Raw genomic sequence first — 20,899 nt, forward strand, 5'->3', positions numbered from 1 at the left:
AATATACTTCAATGTCCCTGTGCCTTTCCTAAGTCATCTCTCTGCCTTGAGTGTCATTCCACACCATTGTTACCTGGAAACACTATTCATTCTTCAAAGCCCAGCCAAATTTAATCTCCTCTGGCTCACCTTGAGCTTTCTTTGCTGTGCTCTTACTGCAATTTGTACTTAACCTCTATTATCACACTTACTACACTGCATTATAGTTACCTCTAAACAATAAACTGAAGGACAGAACCAATGTCTCATCTTTCTTTGAGGTTCCACAATCTAGTACAACGCGTAGCACATTCCAGAGGATTAATTAAACAATGATGTGTAACTATTACAAAGTTTCTAGTACCTGGCAGAAACTCTTGGAAAATGTGTTTGAGGTTGATAAAAAGAAAGGATTTTATGTTCTTTTACCATTCTGTGAAAAGCTTCCTTCTGCACTTAAACTATAAGTAAATATTAGCCTCAAACTGACCTATGATAAACGCTTTTTGTTAAATTAAAATAATACCTCAATTTCTATACTGGTTCAATATTTTTACAGTCTATAGAACAAGACTGATCTGACATTTAACATTTCCATTATATGGAAATAATCTTTACTGCTTTAGCACATTACTGTGGCATATACCTTTCTTGTGTTTTTAAGCTTATATTTTTGTGTGTTTTTTTACATAATATTATATACTACTCTTACTCTTCAAGAAGGTGGAATAACAGCTTCACTCTAACACAGTAACTGGGAAAACTACAGTGGTTTGAAATTTTCTTTTAAGTAAATTATAAAAAATATTTTTAAATGCCATCTACAGCTCAAGTAATTTTATTGGTTTGAGAATATAATCCATCATAAAAACCTTACTTTGGTCATAAAGTTATTATATAGTTTATTTATAACAATATGCTAGCCTAAAAAGCATTTAAGAATCCTGTGGAAAAAAATTTTTTCTCTTTCCCTTTAATTAAAAATGTTTAGGGGTGGGAAAAGGAAAAAATATCTGTGACCTATTCCCGTCCTCAAATACTCTAGTCTGATTTCCCACCCTCCCCTAACCCTCCCCCCACCAAAAAATCTTGGACTTCACCTCTAATAATATCTAGTCTTTATAAATAGATGCAAATTTGATGTCTCTACTTCTATTGTAAATCTAATTAAAAATAAAATTTACCTTAAATGGGTCACATAACATAAGAAAATGTCTAGGGGCAGGGCACCTGGGTAGCTCAGTCAGTTAAGCCGCCAACTCTTGGTTTCGGCTCAGGTTGTGATGTCAGGGTCGTGGGACTGAGGCCCTAGTCAGGCACTGCACTCAGTGCACAGTCTGCTTGAGACTCTCTCTCTCCTGCTTTGCCCATCCCCTCCCCCTGCACTTTTCTCTAAAATAAATAAAATCTTAAAAAAAAAAAAAGGAAAGAAAATGTCTAGGACATAATGATAATTCTTTTAAAGTTGAATATGAGGCATGTACAGTATAATCAAAAAATAAATATAAAGCCATTTATGTATATTCATAAAAAAATATAGCAAATTGTTAACAATGGCTCTCTCCAGAATGTGAAATTGTAGGGTTTTTTAAATACTTTTCTATATTTTACAAGATTACTATGGACCCATATTACTTTTATAATCTGAAAATGTCAAGTTTGCAGTTTTTAAAGGATCACATACCTCTGGAGGTTTTATAAAAATATTCAGATGTGACTGAATTTTTATGTAAGAACTACCAATAGTAGGAATAATACTGGTTTCCTTTAATAAATTGGACCATTTTTCAAAACTAGTATTTTTAGTGAGCCACTTTAAATACACCCTTTGAAGATAAGTTTGTGCAAAAGGAAAGGGAATAAATAAGCCAATATAATATTTACTCATTCTTGACCTTTCTTTTCCACAGAGCAAACAAATTCGCTCCAATTTCCCAGCCTTACTTCTTAACTGCAGTAAAAATCCACACAGTAATACAAAAGTATAGGCTTCAAGGGAAAGGTTACGGAGAAAATGCGTCACCTTAGTGGTATATTCTAAGCTGGACAGATGTCCATATTAAAACTAATTATAATTAATGTTTCTTCACGACTCGACTATTTCTTTTTTTAAAGCTTTTATTTACTTATTTATTTATTTGAGAGAGAGAGCGTGCAGGAGAGGAGCAGAGAGAGAGGGACAAGCAGGTTCCATGTTCAGTGCAGAGCCCAACACGGGGCTCGATCTCACAACACTAACATCATGATGTGGGCCAAAATCAAGAGTCAGATGCTTAACTGACTGAGCCACCCAGGGGCCCCACCTTTATGTCTACTTCTAAATATGATAAAAGATCATCTCCTGAGGCCCCTGGGTAGCTCAGTCGGTTAAGCGTCTGCCTTCAGCTCAGGTCATAATCCTGGAGTCCACGGATCAAGCCCCACAGCAGGCTCCCTGCTCAGCAGGGAGTCTGCTTCTCCCTCTGCTCTTCACCCTGCTCATGCTCTCTCACCCCGCTCATGCTCTCTGGCTCTCACTCTTGCTCTTTCAAATAAATAAATAAAATCTTAAAAAAAAAAAAAAACTCTTAAAAAATCCTAACACTAATCCATACACCAAAGGGCCTACTTTTTTTATTAAGCAAACTTAAAGTTATTAAATTGCACAAAATCAAAATGAACAAATGCAAACATACATACTATAAGAATCAGAATCAAATTTCACTGCGAAATTATTTGTAATGTTACCATCATTGCAATGTAATTTCCCTATCAACATCAGTATTCAGATATACTTGGCTATTTTAGTTTTGGTATAGATTTGCTTATCCTGAGACTAAGCGAAGGCAACAGATGCACATCTCCCTCCTTGCCCACCTCCCCAAACCACCCCCCCACACCATCCTTGACTAGGGCAGTGGCAGGCTCTCCTAGCAAACAGTATCTGCCACTAAACTAGGATAATTGTCTCTTAACTTTAAGGTAGCCCTTCGGAAAAATCCTCTTCTGATTCAGAGCATGACCTCAGCACTATCAAATGACATCCCATCCAGTAAGTGACTGAAGATATTTGCAGAAGCCTTCCTAGTTATGATCTACTTTCCAATGGTCATGCTCTACTTGCCTATCTGTGCCACCAACAGAAGAAAGGAGGACAGTGTCAATTAGGAGACTGGCAAGAATGGAGTGAACAAAACTACAGTAACACAGTGCGAAGGTCTGTTTTAGAAAAATACCAAAGCAGCCACATCCAAGGTTCCTCATCAGGGAATGAAGGGATCTTTGAGCTAGTACCTTGGCTTTAACTTTCAAGGAAAATGTCCTGTTTTCTAGAAATCACACAAATTAATGAAAATGACAAACTCATCCCCATCCTTCCACACCCCATGAAGTGCGACAGAGGTAATAAAAATAGAATTTAAACAAATACATAAAAACTCTTAGCTATATTAAGAGTAAAATTTATTTTAGCAGCCCAAGTCAGTTATACAACTGCAGAAGTAACTTAAGTTTTAAACCTATTAAGAATTAGCAATATGAATACATTTGCATGTTTCACATAAAATACAGAGTAAAAAATAAAAATACCACTAACTTATGAATACTTACTTAAAAACCCCAAAGCATATATAAAGACATGTACTTATACTAGTATATCTATACCTGAAGAATTATTAAAGAGAACAAGGGGAATTTTAAATATTTCAGTAATCTTATAAAAATGCTATTTATCTGATTTTAAAAATTCTACAGACTAATCCAAAACTAGAAATAATCAGGTACATTCATTATGTTGGCCTAATTCTCAAAACGGAAGTTATAGGAGTATTCTTTTTTTTTTTTTTAAGATTTTATTTATTTATTTGAGAGACAGGGAGAAGCAGACCCCCCTGCTGAGCTGGAAGCCCAATGCGGGACTCAATCCCAGTGTCCTAGGATCATGACCCGAACTAAAGGCAGACGCTCAACCAACTGAGCCACCCAGGCGCCCTTACAGGAGTATTCTTAATATAAAAAAAGTATCAACTATAGAGCAAGATGTTTAGGTCAAAGAACAGAAAGGAAGTCTATTAAACTAGGTGGGTGTTAGAAATTCTCACCAACAGCCTGCCTTTATTTCCCAATCATATGCTTCCCAGCATGTTCTAAGAGCATTATCACTAGGAAAAGAATGTTGAGCTCATGTATCTAATTTTACTTCCACCCAAAATAAGTCATCCCTCTTCATCTAAGGAAAGAAAAAGAAAAAAAAAAAAAACAAAACACCCAAATGATTAAAATGAAAAAAAAAAAAAAAAAAAGAAAGGACAATTAGTATGATTACTGAACCTTTACTGATAAAGTATAAGTAAATGGGAACTTCTTTTGCTTGACAGTAACATGAACAAGTATGAACTTTATGGAAAAGTTTGACTCTTTATGAGCCTACCATACTCCCAATCCTTTCTGTGTAGGGTTTCTGGGTGTGTCTTGTCCTATTTTTAATTTCACATATAAAACTGAAGTTTATTCATTTCCATTATCAACAGCTTCCTTGAATTTATCTCCATCTAATAATATATTATCAAATATAGTGAAAGAAACGTTCCACAGAACAATTTCTTAGCTTAAGGAGTTTACAATAGAGGCTGAATCATACACACTACACCAGCATAAGAAGGTAACATACTGGACATACCATCTAAGTAAATACACACTCCTCTGGGAGTTCCAACATAGGGAAGACTGATATAGATTAAGAGACAGAGAAGGAAAAGTTTCATTTAGAGAAGTGGTGGCATTTGAGCTGGGCTTTAAGGCATGGGCAGAATTCACATAAACAGGGAGGTAGGGAACATTCTAGATCACAACAACAGATATAAAGGTAGGAGTAAGAAAGAGAATGTGTATGGCACACAGTTTAGAGGCAGACAATAAAAAAACAAGTAGTACAAGAGGAGGACTTGTATCTCATTTTTTTTTTCCTACTTCCAATATACCCATGAGATATGACATCCTCCCATCATTAACAGCAGCAGTGGGCAGCAGTAAAGATTTTCACAGCTGAGAGTCATGATACTAAAATTGGCTTAGGAAGAAGGGCAAGAAGAGGATGGGCAAGAAGAGCACTTATGATCTGATTTCAAAATTTCAGATGTTAGGTAAAAGGGTGGCAATAATGAGAAAACACTGACAGAAATAGGAAAGTCCAAAACTGAAGCCAATTTTTTTCAACAAAATGAGACTCATTTTAGACACACTGACTTTGAAATGATAAACACCAAAATGTCTAACTGGAGATGTGAGATTAGAGAGTAGAGGGCTTGATAAATATTTGGGAGCCACCAGCATATGGATGACGGGGTGTATGGAAAAAGAGGAAATAAGGAGAGGCATGTATCAGTCAATCCCTAGTGAAGACAACAGAAGTAAAGGGTCAGACAGGCAGGAGAACATCTGAGAGAACACAATTCAAGAAAGCAAGAACCAAGGCAGGAAAGACCAATGGATCTGGCCTTAAGATTATTATTGGTTCTGGGAAGAAAAATTTCAGTGGTATGGGTAAACAGCAGACTAAAGAGGATTACTTGAAAGGATAGGAAGAGAAAAAAATGGCCACATACAGGGAAGAAAGGGAGAAAGGGAGAAAGGGAGAAAGGAAAGAAGGAAGGAAGGAAGGAAGGAAGGAAGGAAGGAAGGAAGGAAGAAAGAAAGAAAGAAAGAAAGAAAGAAAGAAAGAAAGAAAGAAAGAAAGAAAGAAAGAAAACAGGTTGGTAGCTAACATGGCAGTAATAACAGAAAAAAACAAAAACCAAAAAAGGTATTTTCAAATTGGTGACTCCTGTGTGCAGACAGCCCTAAGTGAAGACAGAAGTCAGAGAAGGAAGAGTGTAATGACGAAGGAAGGATAGATAATAAGGAGATGATAGTAAGGTAAGAATTCCACTAATCAGAACATTTATTGAACTCTTACCTGGTACCAATCGCTCTGTGAGGCACTGTAACTGCATTATCTCATTTTATTCCTACAGCAACTCTAAGTATTTGGTATTTTTATTATTCCATGTTACAGAATAGAAAGCTAATGTGTAGAGCGGTTAAATTACTTAATTAGGATTACAAACCTAGGAAGAGTCAGAATCTGAATTCAAGTCTGTCATATACCAAGTTGTTCCTACCAACTTTTACGCAACACTGAAGAAAAGCACATAGGAGAGTGAATTCCTAATTTGTTAACTACTCAGAAGAAAACTTTAATAAAATTGCATATAGGGAGTTTAAGGTAGGAAAGAATGTGGGTCTGCCTTCTCCCCTTAACAAACAAACAAACAAAACTCCAAACCATAGACCTTTGAAATAGAATGGCTTTTTATAGCTTTTTCCCCCTGGATCACTTTGGGCCTAATTTCTCCATAGAACTTGATGAACTAGGAATATACTTCATATGCGTTAACGGCGATCATTTCGGGGAAAAAAAGTTGAAGTTAACTGCTGGTTTGTTTTTCAAGAAAAAAAAATTTTTTTTTTAAGATTTTATTTATTTATTCATTCGACAGAGATAGAGATAGCCAGCGAGAGAGGGAACACAAGCAGGGGGAGTGGGAGAGGAAGAAGCAGGCTCATAGCGGAAGAGCCTGATGTGGGGCTCGATCCCATAACACCGGGATCACGCCCTGAGCCGAAGGCAGACACTTAACCGCTGTGCCACCCAGGCGCCCCTCAAGAAAAAAATCTTGAACTGAAAGTTTTCAAGATCGTAGTTCATAGGAATATAGATAGGAAACAAAAATTTAGAAATTAATTGCATAGCAGATTTTCTAATTTACCTGTATCAGGAAGACTAGAGAGATACAAAACAAAAAAGAACTAGTCTTTTGGCACTCTGGTTGCATCTAAAATTTGGTTTTGTGCTTGAGATATGAGCTCATATAATTACTATCTATCACTTTATAAATATAGAGAAAAGCAAGAACACTCAGAAAAGCAAAGTTTGGATTAGGCAGACACTCACTAACACGTCAAAACTCCCTTACTTTTCTCCTGATGTTTTCATTTTGGCATTTCTCATTAGCACCTATATTAAAAGTGGGGTCAGAAAGCACTAGGTTCTTCGATTCTGCTATTAATTAATAACTCCAGCAAACTGCCTTTTGCCAGAGAAATTAGAAAATAAAGTTAGAGTTACTTACAGATTTTCATTATCAATGTTATTCCTTAGTCCGTGCCTCATTACCAATGGGCAAGTCAGAGTTAATCAATAGGTAATGAAATCTACTTATTACCACTTCTGATAAATTCTCTTGTGCTTCAGAAATTTGAAAATAATCACTAAAATTAAAAGTTCTAATTACATGTAGATGTCATTTATCCATGTCATTCTTCGTCTAGTGTCTCATTACCATGTATAATACAGAGATGCCTGTATTGGGGTGGAATGTGTAACGAATCTACTCATACAAAGCTTTAATCCAATGTGCTCTTTTCAACGAACTTATGTTCAAACATTATAACTTGGTCTGTACTAAGCATGCTCCAAGCTGCCTTTTATTTACAGCACCCAATATAAAAAAATTAAATAGACTCCCTCTGCTAATTATACATTTTGGACTTAGCAAAGCTTAAGATTTAACATATACCTTACCATCACCACTAAGTGAAAAGGGACCAAAAAAAAAAAAAAAAAGAATAAATTTTGACTGATAACAAAACTTCTAAAATTATAAGAAATCAAATATTCAAAGATAGCTCATTTAGCCTGAAAGGAACAATGTAAACTTCAATGTTGTTCCAAACCAGCCTTTTAAACTCACATTCTCAAAAGATACAGTAGGGAAAAACCAACAGGTAGATGTACATAAATAACAAAATACTGTCTACCTTCATACTTTGAAACACTACCTGGCTAAATTTAGAAGCTGTCCAGTATTATATCAGTAACTATATCTATCTCTTCAGATTGAGGAAACTTTTATAGATTATTTTCTTTTCCATTCTTAAGCTATCTTCAGCAATAACTGCTTAAAGTCTGTGTCTCTTTTCATTTCCTAAGAAGCTCAAAAACTGCACAAAAACAATGTAATTGAGGTAACCACTCCCATTTCACCACCACAAAGGGAAATATATTAGTGATGATCTCTTGACTTTTCCATCACCTTTAAGAAAATTCCAGTATATATAATAAATGTAGCACTCTAATAAAATAACCAACTTGTAACAAGAAGTCTCTCTGGCTTCTTCCTCAATCCCTAAGTAAATCATTCTCTCCACCCAGGCACAGTACATCTCACAGACAATCTCTGGTGTATGTCCTACATCACAAAACAATGGATCTACCAATTTAGAGCTTTCATTCATTTAAAACTATCAGCACAAGCAGGGAAATCCAACATACAAGTAACATGTTTTAAAAGGCCCGTCCATACGCTTTTACTAGCAACTGATAACAGTGCTTCTACATCCAACCCCCTGTATGTGCTGGTATAACATTCAGGAAATAGTGCCCCAATAGCATGGTCACATGCATTGTTTACTGCTCTAAATGCAACACTGCTCAATTTTCTATATTTTTAATGTTTGAAAAACCCCTTTTTGTATCATTTCTTAATCAGAAACTGAGGTTTTTATTATCTTTTCTATTTGTAAAATAAAGGTACTTAATGCAGCACTTAGTGAAAATGAATTAAATCTCATTATGCTAAGTTTAAGATATCCTGGCTACTAAGCAACTTACAAAATGCTATTTTAAATTGTTTCATATCATTTCCCATCCAACAGTATTATAAGAAACAGCCCTTTAAAAACTACTAGGTCCCCTAGCTAACAAAATGTCACATTCATAAAAAGCAGTTTGTGTTTCGATGATGATGACGGTGACAATGATCATCACACTTAATTTACTGGTGTAATAATATTTACCTCGTAAGTCATTCAAACTTACCTTTAATGATATAATATGTAGGTAAATATTATCTTAAAAATACTTTCAAAACTAGGATTTTATCCTAAAAAATACTGCTTTCTCATCGCAGTATAGTCTTTGCAGGCCAGAATTCAGAGAAAAACTATCATTCTGCAAAAGGCAAATATTTATATCACACAAATAACAGGTATTCCCTTGACCTACTCATCAATACCACAACCATCACATAGCAAATGGCCCTATACATTTAAAATGAATCCTCCTAAATCAGAAACAGAATATTGAATTTTACAGTTCATTTACCTGAACCTCGCTTGTCCTCTGTTTAATAGTATCTTCTTTCTCCTTAAGGTCCTGTTCCACATTATTCTTTTCCCTAGAAGACCAGCAAACAATGCAAGAATATTTGAGAACATCAGCTACAGCCGGTATGGTTATCCATCCTCCTAACCCTGAATCGCTTTTTAAATACATAGTGAAACATTCAATTTTTAAGTGAAGGGCAGAGTTTTCCACCCTCTTTTAATTATTTATGAAATAAAAATCAATATAAGCTCTGTTTGTAAAAAAAAAAAAAACTGCTTTCTCACTAAAATGTGGTGAAAAGAGAATAGATTAAAAAAGGAAGAGGAGAAAAATAATCAATGAAACACTCAGGTTTCACTGATCTCACTGTTGCTATGGAAATGATGTCCAATGAAAATTGCTGGTGAAAAAAAGGAGGGGTTGCATCAGCTCTGTAAGCTTAACCCTTAAGTATCACTGTCAAATCAAATGAAAATGGCTAATAGAAATAGTCAACAATATTAAGAAAAAGGACATTTACTGAAGTGTTAATTTCCCCTTAAATCACTGGTGTGTACCAATTTTAGAATGAAACAACATAAAAGAAATGGATAAGACTGTCAATACACAGTCCACTTGCTCCAACAAATACGGCTCTGCCCAAAAAGCTATTTTAGGACCATTTATCAATTCCAGTTGATCAAATACATAAAAGAACATATACTAAGTTAAAAAAGAATCGCATTAGCATTTACCTCTTTCTATACTCTTCAGATCAAACATACTAGGATCTACCTGTAGTCTGAGATACCATTACCTAAATTCTTACATGCTTCCGTCAGAGCTAGATTCCTAGTGAATGAGTCCTAAGCAACCTCAGATTCAGAATTACAATATAAAGCTATTTCTTTTGATGTAATAAATTTAACTGCTTATTCTGAAATCACACACACACACTGACTTGCTCCCTTCATTTTTTTCTTTTCTTTTCTACAAAATGAGAGAAAAATCCATAGAACTCTGCAGCAATACATTTTTGGGTGGGGGTAAAGGTAAAAGAAGGCAACATGAAGAAGGGAGGATGGCATTCAAGATGTCCTCCAGACTAGTACTGTAGAGTTTCTCCTTAGAGGTTGAAGACTATTATTTCAGTTTCATCTCAGACATCACCCAAACATAAGCTCAGGCTCCATTAAGCTGTAGCATAAAGGAAAGTGGGAAAATTATACCAGAGGAGATATTTAGGGGACAACTTAATGCTACATTTATATTTCTCCCCTTTTGGAGGCGGTATTTTAAATGTAGACAAAAATCAACTGTTTTGGATACGTATGCACAATGTTCTTAGGATTTGTAAGGGAGAAAAAAAGCCCAAGAATAAAAGCTATTTGTATACTGTTATTTTTATTTTATTTTATTTTTTAAAGATTTTATTTATTTATTTGACAGAGACAGAGACAGCCAGCCAGAAAGGGAACACAAGCAGGGGGAGTGGGAGAGCAAGAAGCAGGCTCACAGCGGAGGAGCCTGATGTGGGGCTCGATCCCACAACGCCAGGATCACGCCCTGAGCCGAAGGCAGACGCTTAACCGCTGTGCCACCCAGGCGCCCTATACTGTTACTTTTAAACACCTGAGATGGCCAAGGAGTTCACTAACCGTTTGTCAGATGGGTCACAACGTGGGTGTGATGTCCTGGAGATTTTAAAAAGTCCCTTACCATGCCATGAGAATCATTGCTGCAGCCCATTCCTCCCATACCTCAATCTACTTATTATGCAAAGGTCATCCCCTACTTCCAACCCTTATAAAATTAGGTAAAACCAAAAAATAGAAATCACAGAAAGAAAAATCTAAATATACCACACAAATTCTGCAAGCTCAATCTTGGAAATTTTTCCTTTCCTCCTTATGTGAGCAGAAGTGTTTTCATTCCTGCTGCAGCATGTCAGAGATAAGTCACATGAAAAACTAGCCCCCTCCCCCAACCCCAAATTCTCAGAGGCATTCCATATAGGGTGAGTATCAATTCTGCCCCCTCGTTTCTGACAGTAGCTAATAACAAAAATAGAAAACATCACGCAATATCCTAGATCAGCACCGCACACACTAATGTGCACGTTTGTATTCAATCCTTTCTGCTTCCCTGTTAACTGCTGTTACTGACAGTGTCTGCTCAAAGATTAAGTGTGCAGGCAGGAAAACAGGGCTGCAAGAAAGCAGTGAGCTGACAACGCAGCCAAGACAGAAAAATAAGAGAGCAAAAAAAAAGGAAGCTCGCTTGGTGAAAAAGGAAAACAGATTACAAAGGACTGTCAGCTCTAACCAGTAAATATAGTCTATGTTTGGGTAAAATGGAGGAAGCTTAGAAGGTACAGATTCCTCTTCATAATTCTGGGTGTGGGAGTGAGGGTAGTAGTAGTGGTATCTCCAAACATATCCCGAAGACCATTTCCAACTAAACAAAATATGGGATCATCAGGCATTAATTCTCATAGTACTGAGACCAATTAAATTTAACTTTTGATCCACTTTTATCTAGTAAAATTCTGGCCTCATAATAATTCCTTTATTATCAAAACCAAGTAGTACAAGATATATTACTAGGGAAAATGTAAAAAAAAATTAAAATCATCAGTTATGTTACCCTCTATTAAAACCATCACAATTGAAAATCTGTCCTATAAATCACACTAAAAATCAAGCTATTTTCTCATTAATTCAGATTATAATTTCAGGGATGCCAAATTGTTATTCTGTGATATTCCATTGACTCTTTTTTCTTTTTTTCATTTAAATACAATTAGCCAGCATATAGTACATCATTAGTTTCAGATGTTGAGTCCATAGACTCTTAACCTCTATAGCTATCCTTCTCATTTCGGGCAAGTAAGAACACCTAAATACATTTAGGCGCATGAAGATGCTTAGGTGCAAGAGAATGGGACTTGGGTCATATTTCTCACATTCTACTTTCTTTCAAATAACACATTTTTCTACAGGTGATGGATGCATAACTATACAAAGCACTCCGTTTAACATTAATAATTCAAAAACTTAATTCTTTTCAAGATTCTGTGCCACAATAAAAAATATTTATACGCAGTTTCCTAAGGAGCCCACCAATATATGTGGGTAAGACAGATTTAAGATATATTTCAAAAATAGGTGTGCCCAAAGCACTACTCATCTTGGATGACAGGAAAAGCCATTGCCTTCAGCTTAGTAACTTCAGAAGGGAAAAGAAATGATCCTACATATATTCTATCTTAGACTATCTCTGTGACCCTATTCGCTCCCAAGATACTGGCACATCCTAAAACCACCACAAATCCAAAGCTATAAAGAAAGGCCAGGGACAGGGCTCCCTAGTTTCCAAAAGCTGCTGGTTCTGATTTGGTGGAACCAGTATGTAAACCAGCAAGGAAAGCAAAGCTCGAGCTAGGCTTTCAGAAGCCTAACATTGATAACTGCATAAACCTACTATGAAGTAGTCAAACCTATTCACAAGGACAGTCAGGCTCAGGGACCCAAGTCCATGCAGTTCACTTTCATTTCCCTAGACTCTGTTTATGGGAAGAAGGGAGTGAGCCATCTGTCTTATTTTTTATATAATACCAACATTGTCAGAGAAACAGGATTAAGTCACCTTCAAAGCCCTTCCCAGAAACATAAATTTAGGGTTTTTTTTCTGAACATAAATATCCATTATTTTCTGACCAGAGAGCAAGAAAAAAAGAAGCCAATTAGAAACTAAAAACCAGTTAGTTACAAACTCAAGAAGGGAGATGCCTGGGTGGCCCAGTCAGTTAAGCGTCTGCCTTGGGCTCAGGTCATGATCCCAGGGTCCTGGGATCAACTCCCACATTGGGATTCTTGCTCAGCGGGGAGCCTGCTTCTCCCTCTGCCTGCTCCTTCCCCTGCTTGTGCGCTCTCTCTCTCTCTCTCTCTCTCTCTCTCTCAAATAAATTAAATAAATAAATAAATAAAATCTTAAGAAAAAGAAAAAGAAACTCATGAAGGTGTATTTTTCAACCCTGAAACTTATTTATAAAAATCTTTTTGAGCACATTTTGGGATCTTATTATTAAGTATCTTAATTGTCAATAATCTATCAAACACAGAAAAGCAAGCTATTCTCATTACTCTTGTACTATTCTCATTACTACAGTAGTCTTCAGTAAAGCATCTAGGTCTTATGGAGAACAAGAAAATGGGACTAAAAACTGGAGACTCAGATTCTAATCTGGCTCTGCCATGAGAGAGTTGGTGTTTTGTTTTGTTTTTTTTACTCTGATTATCACATAACTTTCAGAGCCTCAGTCTTAATTTTAATTATGCAGATGCTAATATCTCTACCATCTTAAGATTTGCAAGGTAAAATGTACAAGATGTCATGTAATTAGGAAAAAAAGCAGGCTTTCAGCCTATGCTGTGCTTGCTTTTTACTGCTAACATTAACATTACTTAGAATTTTAAATAACACTGATGGGATAATTTTTAAATTTGTTAAAAGGAACGATGGGGTTGCAATAAAATTAAGAAAACACTGATCTAATGCATAGGATATATAATGTAATCACTGACATTTCTGCCCCCAAATCTTGCTTAATATTCAAATAACTATTCTCTACCTTTAGAAACTCATTATATGGTTTTCAAAGCGTAAGATTTCATATAAAACAGCCCAGAACTGAAATCTTACTTAAATCATCACTGTAGTAATAGTTATTTGTTCTGGGAACACAGAAATGCTTTTGGGAGACTGTTCCTCTCTTTCTCCCTTACCTATTACCTTTCTGCCTGAATAGTTCAAGCAGAAGATGCCATCTTTTTACAGATTCAACCTCTCCGAGCAATGCCTGGACAGAGATTGGCTCCTGACCAAAGCTTAACCAGTCACATTACACCAATTTGCCATCACAGGGATTAATTCAAGAACAGGCCCATGACTAAAGACAAGGCAGTCAGGATCTTTATCTAGGATGTCTTTATTTGGTACTAACAGAAATCTATTACTCTTGCTATACTATCTACTACTACTATCATTACAACTACTACCACTACTACTAGTAGTACCACTACTACTACTAATAATGATAATTATGGAAACTAGCATTTACTAAACATTTACTACATAATAGGTGTTATGTGATAAGCACTTTACATGAATTATCTCATTCATTCTTAGGAAGAATTATTCCTGTGAAATGATAAAGATGGGCAAATGTGAGTCCAGGTGCTGGGGATATTTGTTGTCCCTGCCTAATGAATGATAAAATTTTCACATCAAAAGCTGAGGTGAAAGGCAAGCAGACAGAGAATCCTGGTAGGGCTTAGGCTCTGGCTCCTTTCCCCCTTATGATGGTTAATTTTATGCATTAACTTGGCTAGGTCATGGTACCCAGGTATTTGGTTAAATAGGTATTTGGATGCTGCTGTAGGTTTTTTTTTTTTTTTTTTTTTTTTTTTAAGATTTATTTATTTAGAGTTGGGGAAGGGCAGAGGGAGAGAATTTTCAAAAAGACTCCCCACTGAGTCTGGGAGCATGGAGCCTGACAGGGGGCTTGATCCACAACCCATGAGATCATGACCTGAAACGAAACCAAGAATCGGACGTTTAACCAACTGAGCCATCTAGACTGCTATAGAGATATTTTTTAGATGAAATTAACATTTAAATCAGTAGACTCTGAGTAAAGTAAGTTACTCACCATAGTATGAATGGACTTCACCCAATTAGTTTAAGGCCTTAAAAGAAAAAAACTGAGGTTCCCCAAGGAAGAGAGAATTCTATCTTCAAATTGTTTTTGGACTTGAGATGCAACATCAACTCTTCCCTGAGTCTCCAACCTACTGGCCTACCCTGCACATTTCAGACTTGCCAGCTCCCACAACTGTGTGAGCCAATTCCTTAAAATAAATTGAATATAGTATCTACTTTACATATCATATGTGGGGACTGCTGCAAGGAGTGAAAAAGAAAATACACAACAAAACTCAATAATACATCCCTAGGCAACTTTAAGACCTATCTACTGGTTCAACATACTGAATCTTACTATGTACTTGTTACTGTGGTATACTTTAGGGCTACAAAAAACAATGAGACAGGTACCTGCCATTAAGAAACTCAGAATTCAATGTATATGAAGGGTTTGGCAGAAAAAAATAAAAAGATAATCACAATGCAGTGTACTGGATACCAGAAAAGGCAAGCACAAGGCGCTGTGGGAACACAGTAGATGGGTACCTGACTCTCCCTGAAGAGGGTCAGAAAAGGCTTGCTTGGTATCAGTGAAGGCAGGATCATTAGCCACAAAATAAGCTGTAAAGATAGTAAGTGGTATGTTTATCAACAGGAATTACTCCAGCCTGGGCATGCTTTGTGAAGGAGGTGAGACTTTAGCTAAGCCCTGAAGGAAATAATGAATGCTGGATAGAAAAATGGCATTTCAAAATGAGGGGGAGCTTATGCAAAAAAGCACACAAGATGTCAGCAAAACAGCAGACTAAGAGACAGACTAAAAGAAACCTTCCCAAATTTGATAAAATATACCAATCCACAATCCAAGAAGCTCAACAAATTCCAAGCAGGAAAACCCAGAGACTCACACTGAGCCACATTATAATGAAACTGCTGAAAGACAGAATCTTGAAAGCAGTAAGAAAGACTAGTCACATACAGAGGATCTTCAATAAGATTATCAGTGGATTTCTCAGCAGAAACCTTGATGGCCAGAAGGCACTGGGATGACATATAAAAAGTGCTAAACCAACCAAACAAACAAACCAAAAAACTAAAAATGCTATCTGGCAAAACCGTCCTTCCAAAATGAGAGAGAAGTTAAGATATTCCCAGATAAACAATGGCTAAGTGACTTCCTCACCATTAGACCAGTGCTACAAGAAGTGCTGAAGTGAATCCTTCAGGCTGAAATGAAAGGATGCTACTAGACAGTAACTTGAAGCCATATGAAAATATAAAGATCTCCAGTGAAGGTAGATACATGGACAAGAACAAAAACCAGTATTATTGTAATTTTGGTTTGCAACTCCCCTTTAAATTTTCTACAGGATTTAAAAGACAAATGCATAAAAAATAATTATATATCTGTTAGATACATAATGTGTAAAGATATGATTTATGACATCAATAACATAAAATGGAGGGGACAGAACTTATAGAAGCAGAATTTTATATGTAATTAAAGTTAAGTTGCTATCAAGTCCAATTAAATCATTCAGTTTGGGAAGATGAAAAAATTCTGGAGATGAATAGTGGTAATAGTTGTACAAGAAAATGAAGGTACCTAATACCACTGAATTACATGCTTAAAAATAACTAAAATAGTAAATGTTGTGCCATATATATTTTATCACAATAAAAAAATAATGAAAAAGAAAAAAGAAAGCACAGAAGTGAGAAAATTCTAGATAGACTAATTTATCTAGGATGGAGGGTTCATGTGTGATAAATAAAGCTGGAATGGAAGATCAAGGTAGGATAATAAACAAATTTCAGTACTAGGAAAAGACATACAGTCTTTTAATATACAGGAAAGGGGAGTCCCTAAAGGTTTCTGAGCTGTGCTTTTTTGATCTCCGAATGGCATTATTCAGCAACATATCTCTTCTTTTTCTGCTGACTTCTGCTCTGTAGAAGAAGAGAGGAAGTCGAGGCTCTTATTGCTCAGAAAGCCGATGACAATTGCTAGAAAGGCAACAGAACACTCTGACTCTGCTTATCTTGAGAACTGTCAGAAGTCTTGAGCTAGAGTAGAGTAACAACTATAGAGAGTTGAGGAGAAAGTCTTGACTTGTACTTCAAACCAGCCTTTTGGTTTGAAAGTTAGATAGCCTTTCGCTCTAAGAATTCACAGTGATTTGACAAAAACTTGAGTTAAAGTTTGAGAGTAAAGACACTGATTTGTACCTTTAAGTATTTAATTTCTCTAAAAGTTGCCTTAAATATATAATCTCTACATGACTGTATATTATTTCATTCTTTCGACAGTTATTGAGTATCTACTAAATGCCAAACATGACTGACATTGGGCCCCTACCTATAATTTGCTGGGGAAACAAACACAGCCATTAATTATAAAACAGTAAGACAAATGCTATAACAGTTTAAGTACATATGGTTCTATGGGAATAACTAAATTTCTTAATTCTGAAAGGCTGACTGTTTTAATAAGAGTTTTATTTAAAAAAAAAAAAACTCAAGAGAATATATTCATGGGCATAAATTATTGAAAAGAAACCCTAGCTGGGGTCAGGAAAAACACAAACTTTGGGGTGTTGCTCATACAACTGCTGCCCTGTCAGTGGCAGAATCCAAAATCTGATGGTTCATTTTTAAAAAAAGAAATAAAACCTTATTCTGCAAACCCCAAATAATTAATTTATTCTACTTATCTGACAGGACAAAAGAAGATGAAAAAAGTAAAAGAAAAGAAATGTAAAACAAGGCCTTAGTTTTCCTAATTATAAGACAGAGATAATAAAGTCGATAAGGAGGACTAATTTATATTACATCTGGAAAGACTTCAGCACAATGCCCAGCACACAATAAGTGCTTAATAAATGTCAGCTATTATTATTACCATCATACTATTTACTAGTATAAAAGTACAATATTTACTGGCTTTTTAAAAGTTGCAATCAAGCATCCACAGTGATGGCAGTTAGGACTTAAATATATGGGTAGAAACTGACTCCTAAATCCTTTCAGGAGCTGAAATTTCTTGGTAGATATTTTTGTTTCCCAAAGACAGACTTTAACACATCTTAAAAATTATTGCTCTCTTAAAAGAGGTAAGAGCCCCTTAATAAGCTACCAGCACCACAAAATAATGGAAGCAAATGTAATTTTTACAGAATATAAATGATTGAGACCAGAGCAACCCAACAGAAATACGATGCAAGTCACATACGTAATTTTAAACGTTAAAATTGCCATATATTAAAAAGTAAAAAGAAACAAGTAAAATTCGTTATGTTTTACTTAACCCAGTATAGCCAAAATATTTACTTTCTTTTTTGAAATCCAGTATATTTTACACTAACAGCACATCTTAATCAGGATTAGCCACATTGCAAGTGCTCAATAGCCAGATGTGGCTAGTGGCTACTGTATTAGACAGCAGACTCAAACTTCAGCAGGGAGGGTTTCAAATAAGGGAAGTCTCCCTAAACAAAGGTTTTATTTATTTTTTTTTAAAAGATTTTATTTATTTATTTGACAGAGAGAGAGACAGCCAGCGAGAGAGGGAACACAGGCAGGGGGAGTGGGAGAGGAAGAAGCAGGCTCCTAGCGGAGAAGCCTGATGTGGGGCTCGATCCCATAACGCCGGGATCACGCCCTGAGCCGAAGGCAGACGCTTAACCGCTGTGCCACCCAGGCGCCCCTAAACAAAGGTTTTAAATGCTGAGCCATGCACTCTGTGAGAAACTTAATTAGACTGACTCCTTACTACCAACAAAAGTACACTACAACCTAGAGCTTCAATTATTCAATCAGTAACACCACTGTTGAGATAGTCACGACTGAGATCTAATAGCACCACAGATCTTTACAGGGCCAGAAACAGGTCAGGTCGGATCATAGAAGCAAAAGAGCTCCAGATTCAATAGCATAAGCAATGCTCTCTTCAAAGCTAATGGTTTCTAAAGGTATGTGAATGGAACTAAACCAAAAACATAAATTTTTTAAAAGTTCAAACTGTAAGCTAATGCTGCCTTAAATAGGCTTTTCAAAAATCAGTTCCTAAATATGACTGAGATAATCTATATATTTAGGAACACAAATTCTGGCTACCTAGCTACATAGTTCCAGTATCTCTTTAACCAGGGAAAGAGAGTGCTCGTTCAGCTACTGCAACCAATGTTTGCGGAGCACCTATTCAGCAAACGCTGTGCTCTAAGTTGGTGGGGATGATGATGACGACGACAACGACTATGAACGTGTACTGAGAATTTATCACGTTCCAAGAAAAATATTAAGCATTTTACTTGGTATTAGTCATACTTCCATTTTGCAGATGAAGAAACCGAGGCACTGATAGTTAAGTTACTTGGCTAAGTCATGTCAGGAGCCAAACTAGGCAATCTGGTTGGAAAGCCATGCTCTGAAATAATATACTATATTGCCTCATTAGAAATAAGAAACAGTCTATGCTATCACACATAGCTCAGAATTGACTAAAGGAAGAAATATAATTCAGTACTATAAGCATTCCGAGAGAAGGAAATTGAATGCTGTCTGAGCTGAGGTAGATACCAAGGAAAGCTTCTTAGAAAAGAAGACTTGTCTATTCCTCATCTGAAAAATCGCGATAAAACTACTTACCCTTAAGTGATGTTGCAAGAATTGAATAAGAGAAATTATATAAAGCAGGCATAGCACAATATCTAATAACTATTATTATAATTATCTATCCTGTTTACTGGCCCAAGACCAGGATAACAAACTGGACCAACAGGATGTAGCTTTTACTTCCTGATGTTCTTGCTAAAAGGACAGAGACAGGAAGGAAGTAGAAGCTGATAGAAGACAAACAAATATTAACTCCTGCCTCAGCACAATTCACCACCACAATGCTATCTTAGTGACCGAAGCAAGTTTTGACTTTTCTCTGTTAAGAACTTCTCTATCTGAGACACTTTACCTTCAGAGCAAGGGTTCTTAAAAATGGATCCATGGATAAAAGGGTCTGGGAACTCCTGAAATTAATACAAAATGATGCACATGGATACACAGGTTCTTTTGGAGGGGGGAGGGGGATAGTCCAAAAGCCTTCATCAGATTCTCAGAGGAAATCCCTGACACAAAAATAGGTTGTCAAAATAGAAAAATCAGCCCACTATACTTAATGTGCTTGGGAAGATTAAAAACCCTTTTGTCTATTAAATCCTCTTCTACAGTCTTGAAAATAAGCTATTATTCAGAAGATCTTTTGTCTTTTCATCCTTTAATACATGGCTTCTAGTCTGCCATAAATTTGACAGGAATTGAGTCTCGGAAATATTCTAATATTTATAACATACTTTGATTCATTCAACGAACCAACCAACCTATACGGAGATTCTGTGGTGTCAGGTACTGTGTGCATTAACTTCTAAACCTATCCAAGTGAATAAGACATAGCCCCTGCCCTAAAGGAGTTCAAATTAAAATGAAGACCACAATAAAATATGGTGAGTACTATTACAAAGGAATAAAGTTTCTAGAAGTAGAAAGAAAAAAGCAATTAGTAATCAAGATTTCAGTGAAGGTTGAACAAAGCAGATGATATTTAAGCTGGGTCTTAGAGCATAACTAAAAGTTTACAAGGTAAAAAGTATGACCAGTCAAAGGGGAACAACAGGATGAGAAGCACAGAATAAAAACGTGTGGCACGTTGATGGGAGAGGTCCACCCACCACATGGCATGAGAAAAGGGATTAAACCACAATGTGGAGCACTACGCTCAACACTGAGAGTCCAAAAGGAAACACATGGTGTGTGCTCTCCAGGAGTCTGACAGTACCCCAGAAGGAAAGGATTCTACTTTACTATGGGAGGTGGCTAAGACAAAAGAATGGTCAGGAAGCCAAAGCAAAACCATGAAAGAGCCTTTATGTCATACTCAGAAAAGTGAGCTGGATCCAGTTGGGGATAAGAAGTCACTAAGGGATCTGAGTTGTATTTTATACATCAGTTGGAGATGCAAAGGAAGGAATGAGAGACTCAAAGGGCAGAGTCAATTAGGAG

At 36.2% G+C, this 20,899-nt stretch overlaps 1 protein-coding gene across 5 annotated transcripts in view; it reads right to left on the minus strand.

The window, feature by feature from the left end:
- EPS15 (epidermal growth factor receptor pathway substrate 15) overlaps positions 1 to 20,899 on the minus strand; it is a 133,270-nt gene that overhangs the window by 43,822 nt on the left and 68,549 nt on the right. For all 5 annotated transcript variants that reach the window (XM_087865868.1, XM_045799567.2, XM_087865870.1 and 2 more), the window contains one exon: positions 9,161 to 9,233. In XM_087865868.1, the coding sequence (XP_087721994.1) occupies positions 9,161 to 9,233 (73 nt within the window). The remainder of the gene's footprint in view (positions 1 to 9,160; positions 9,234 to 20,899) is intronic.

This window comes from Ursus americanus, chromosome 12 (assembly GCF_024610735.1).
Source record: "Ursus americanus isolate L20-20 chromosome 12, mUrsAme1.1.p, whole genome shotgun sequence".
Taxonomy (NCBI): Eukaryota; Metazoa; Chordata; class Mammalia; order Carnivora; family Ursidae; genus Ursus; species Ursus americanus.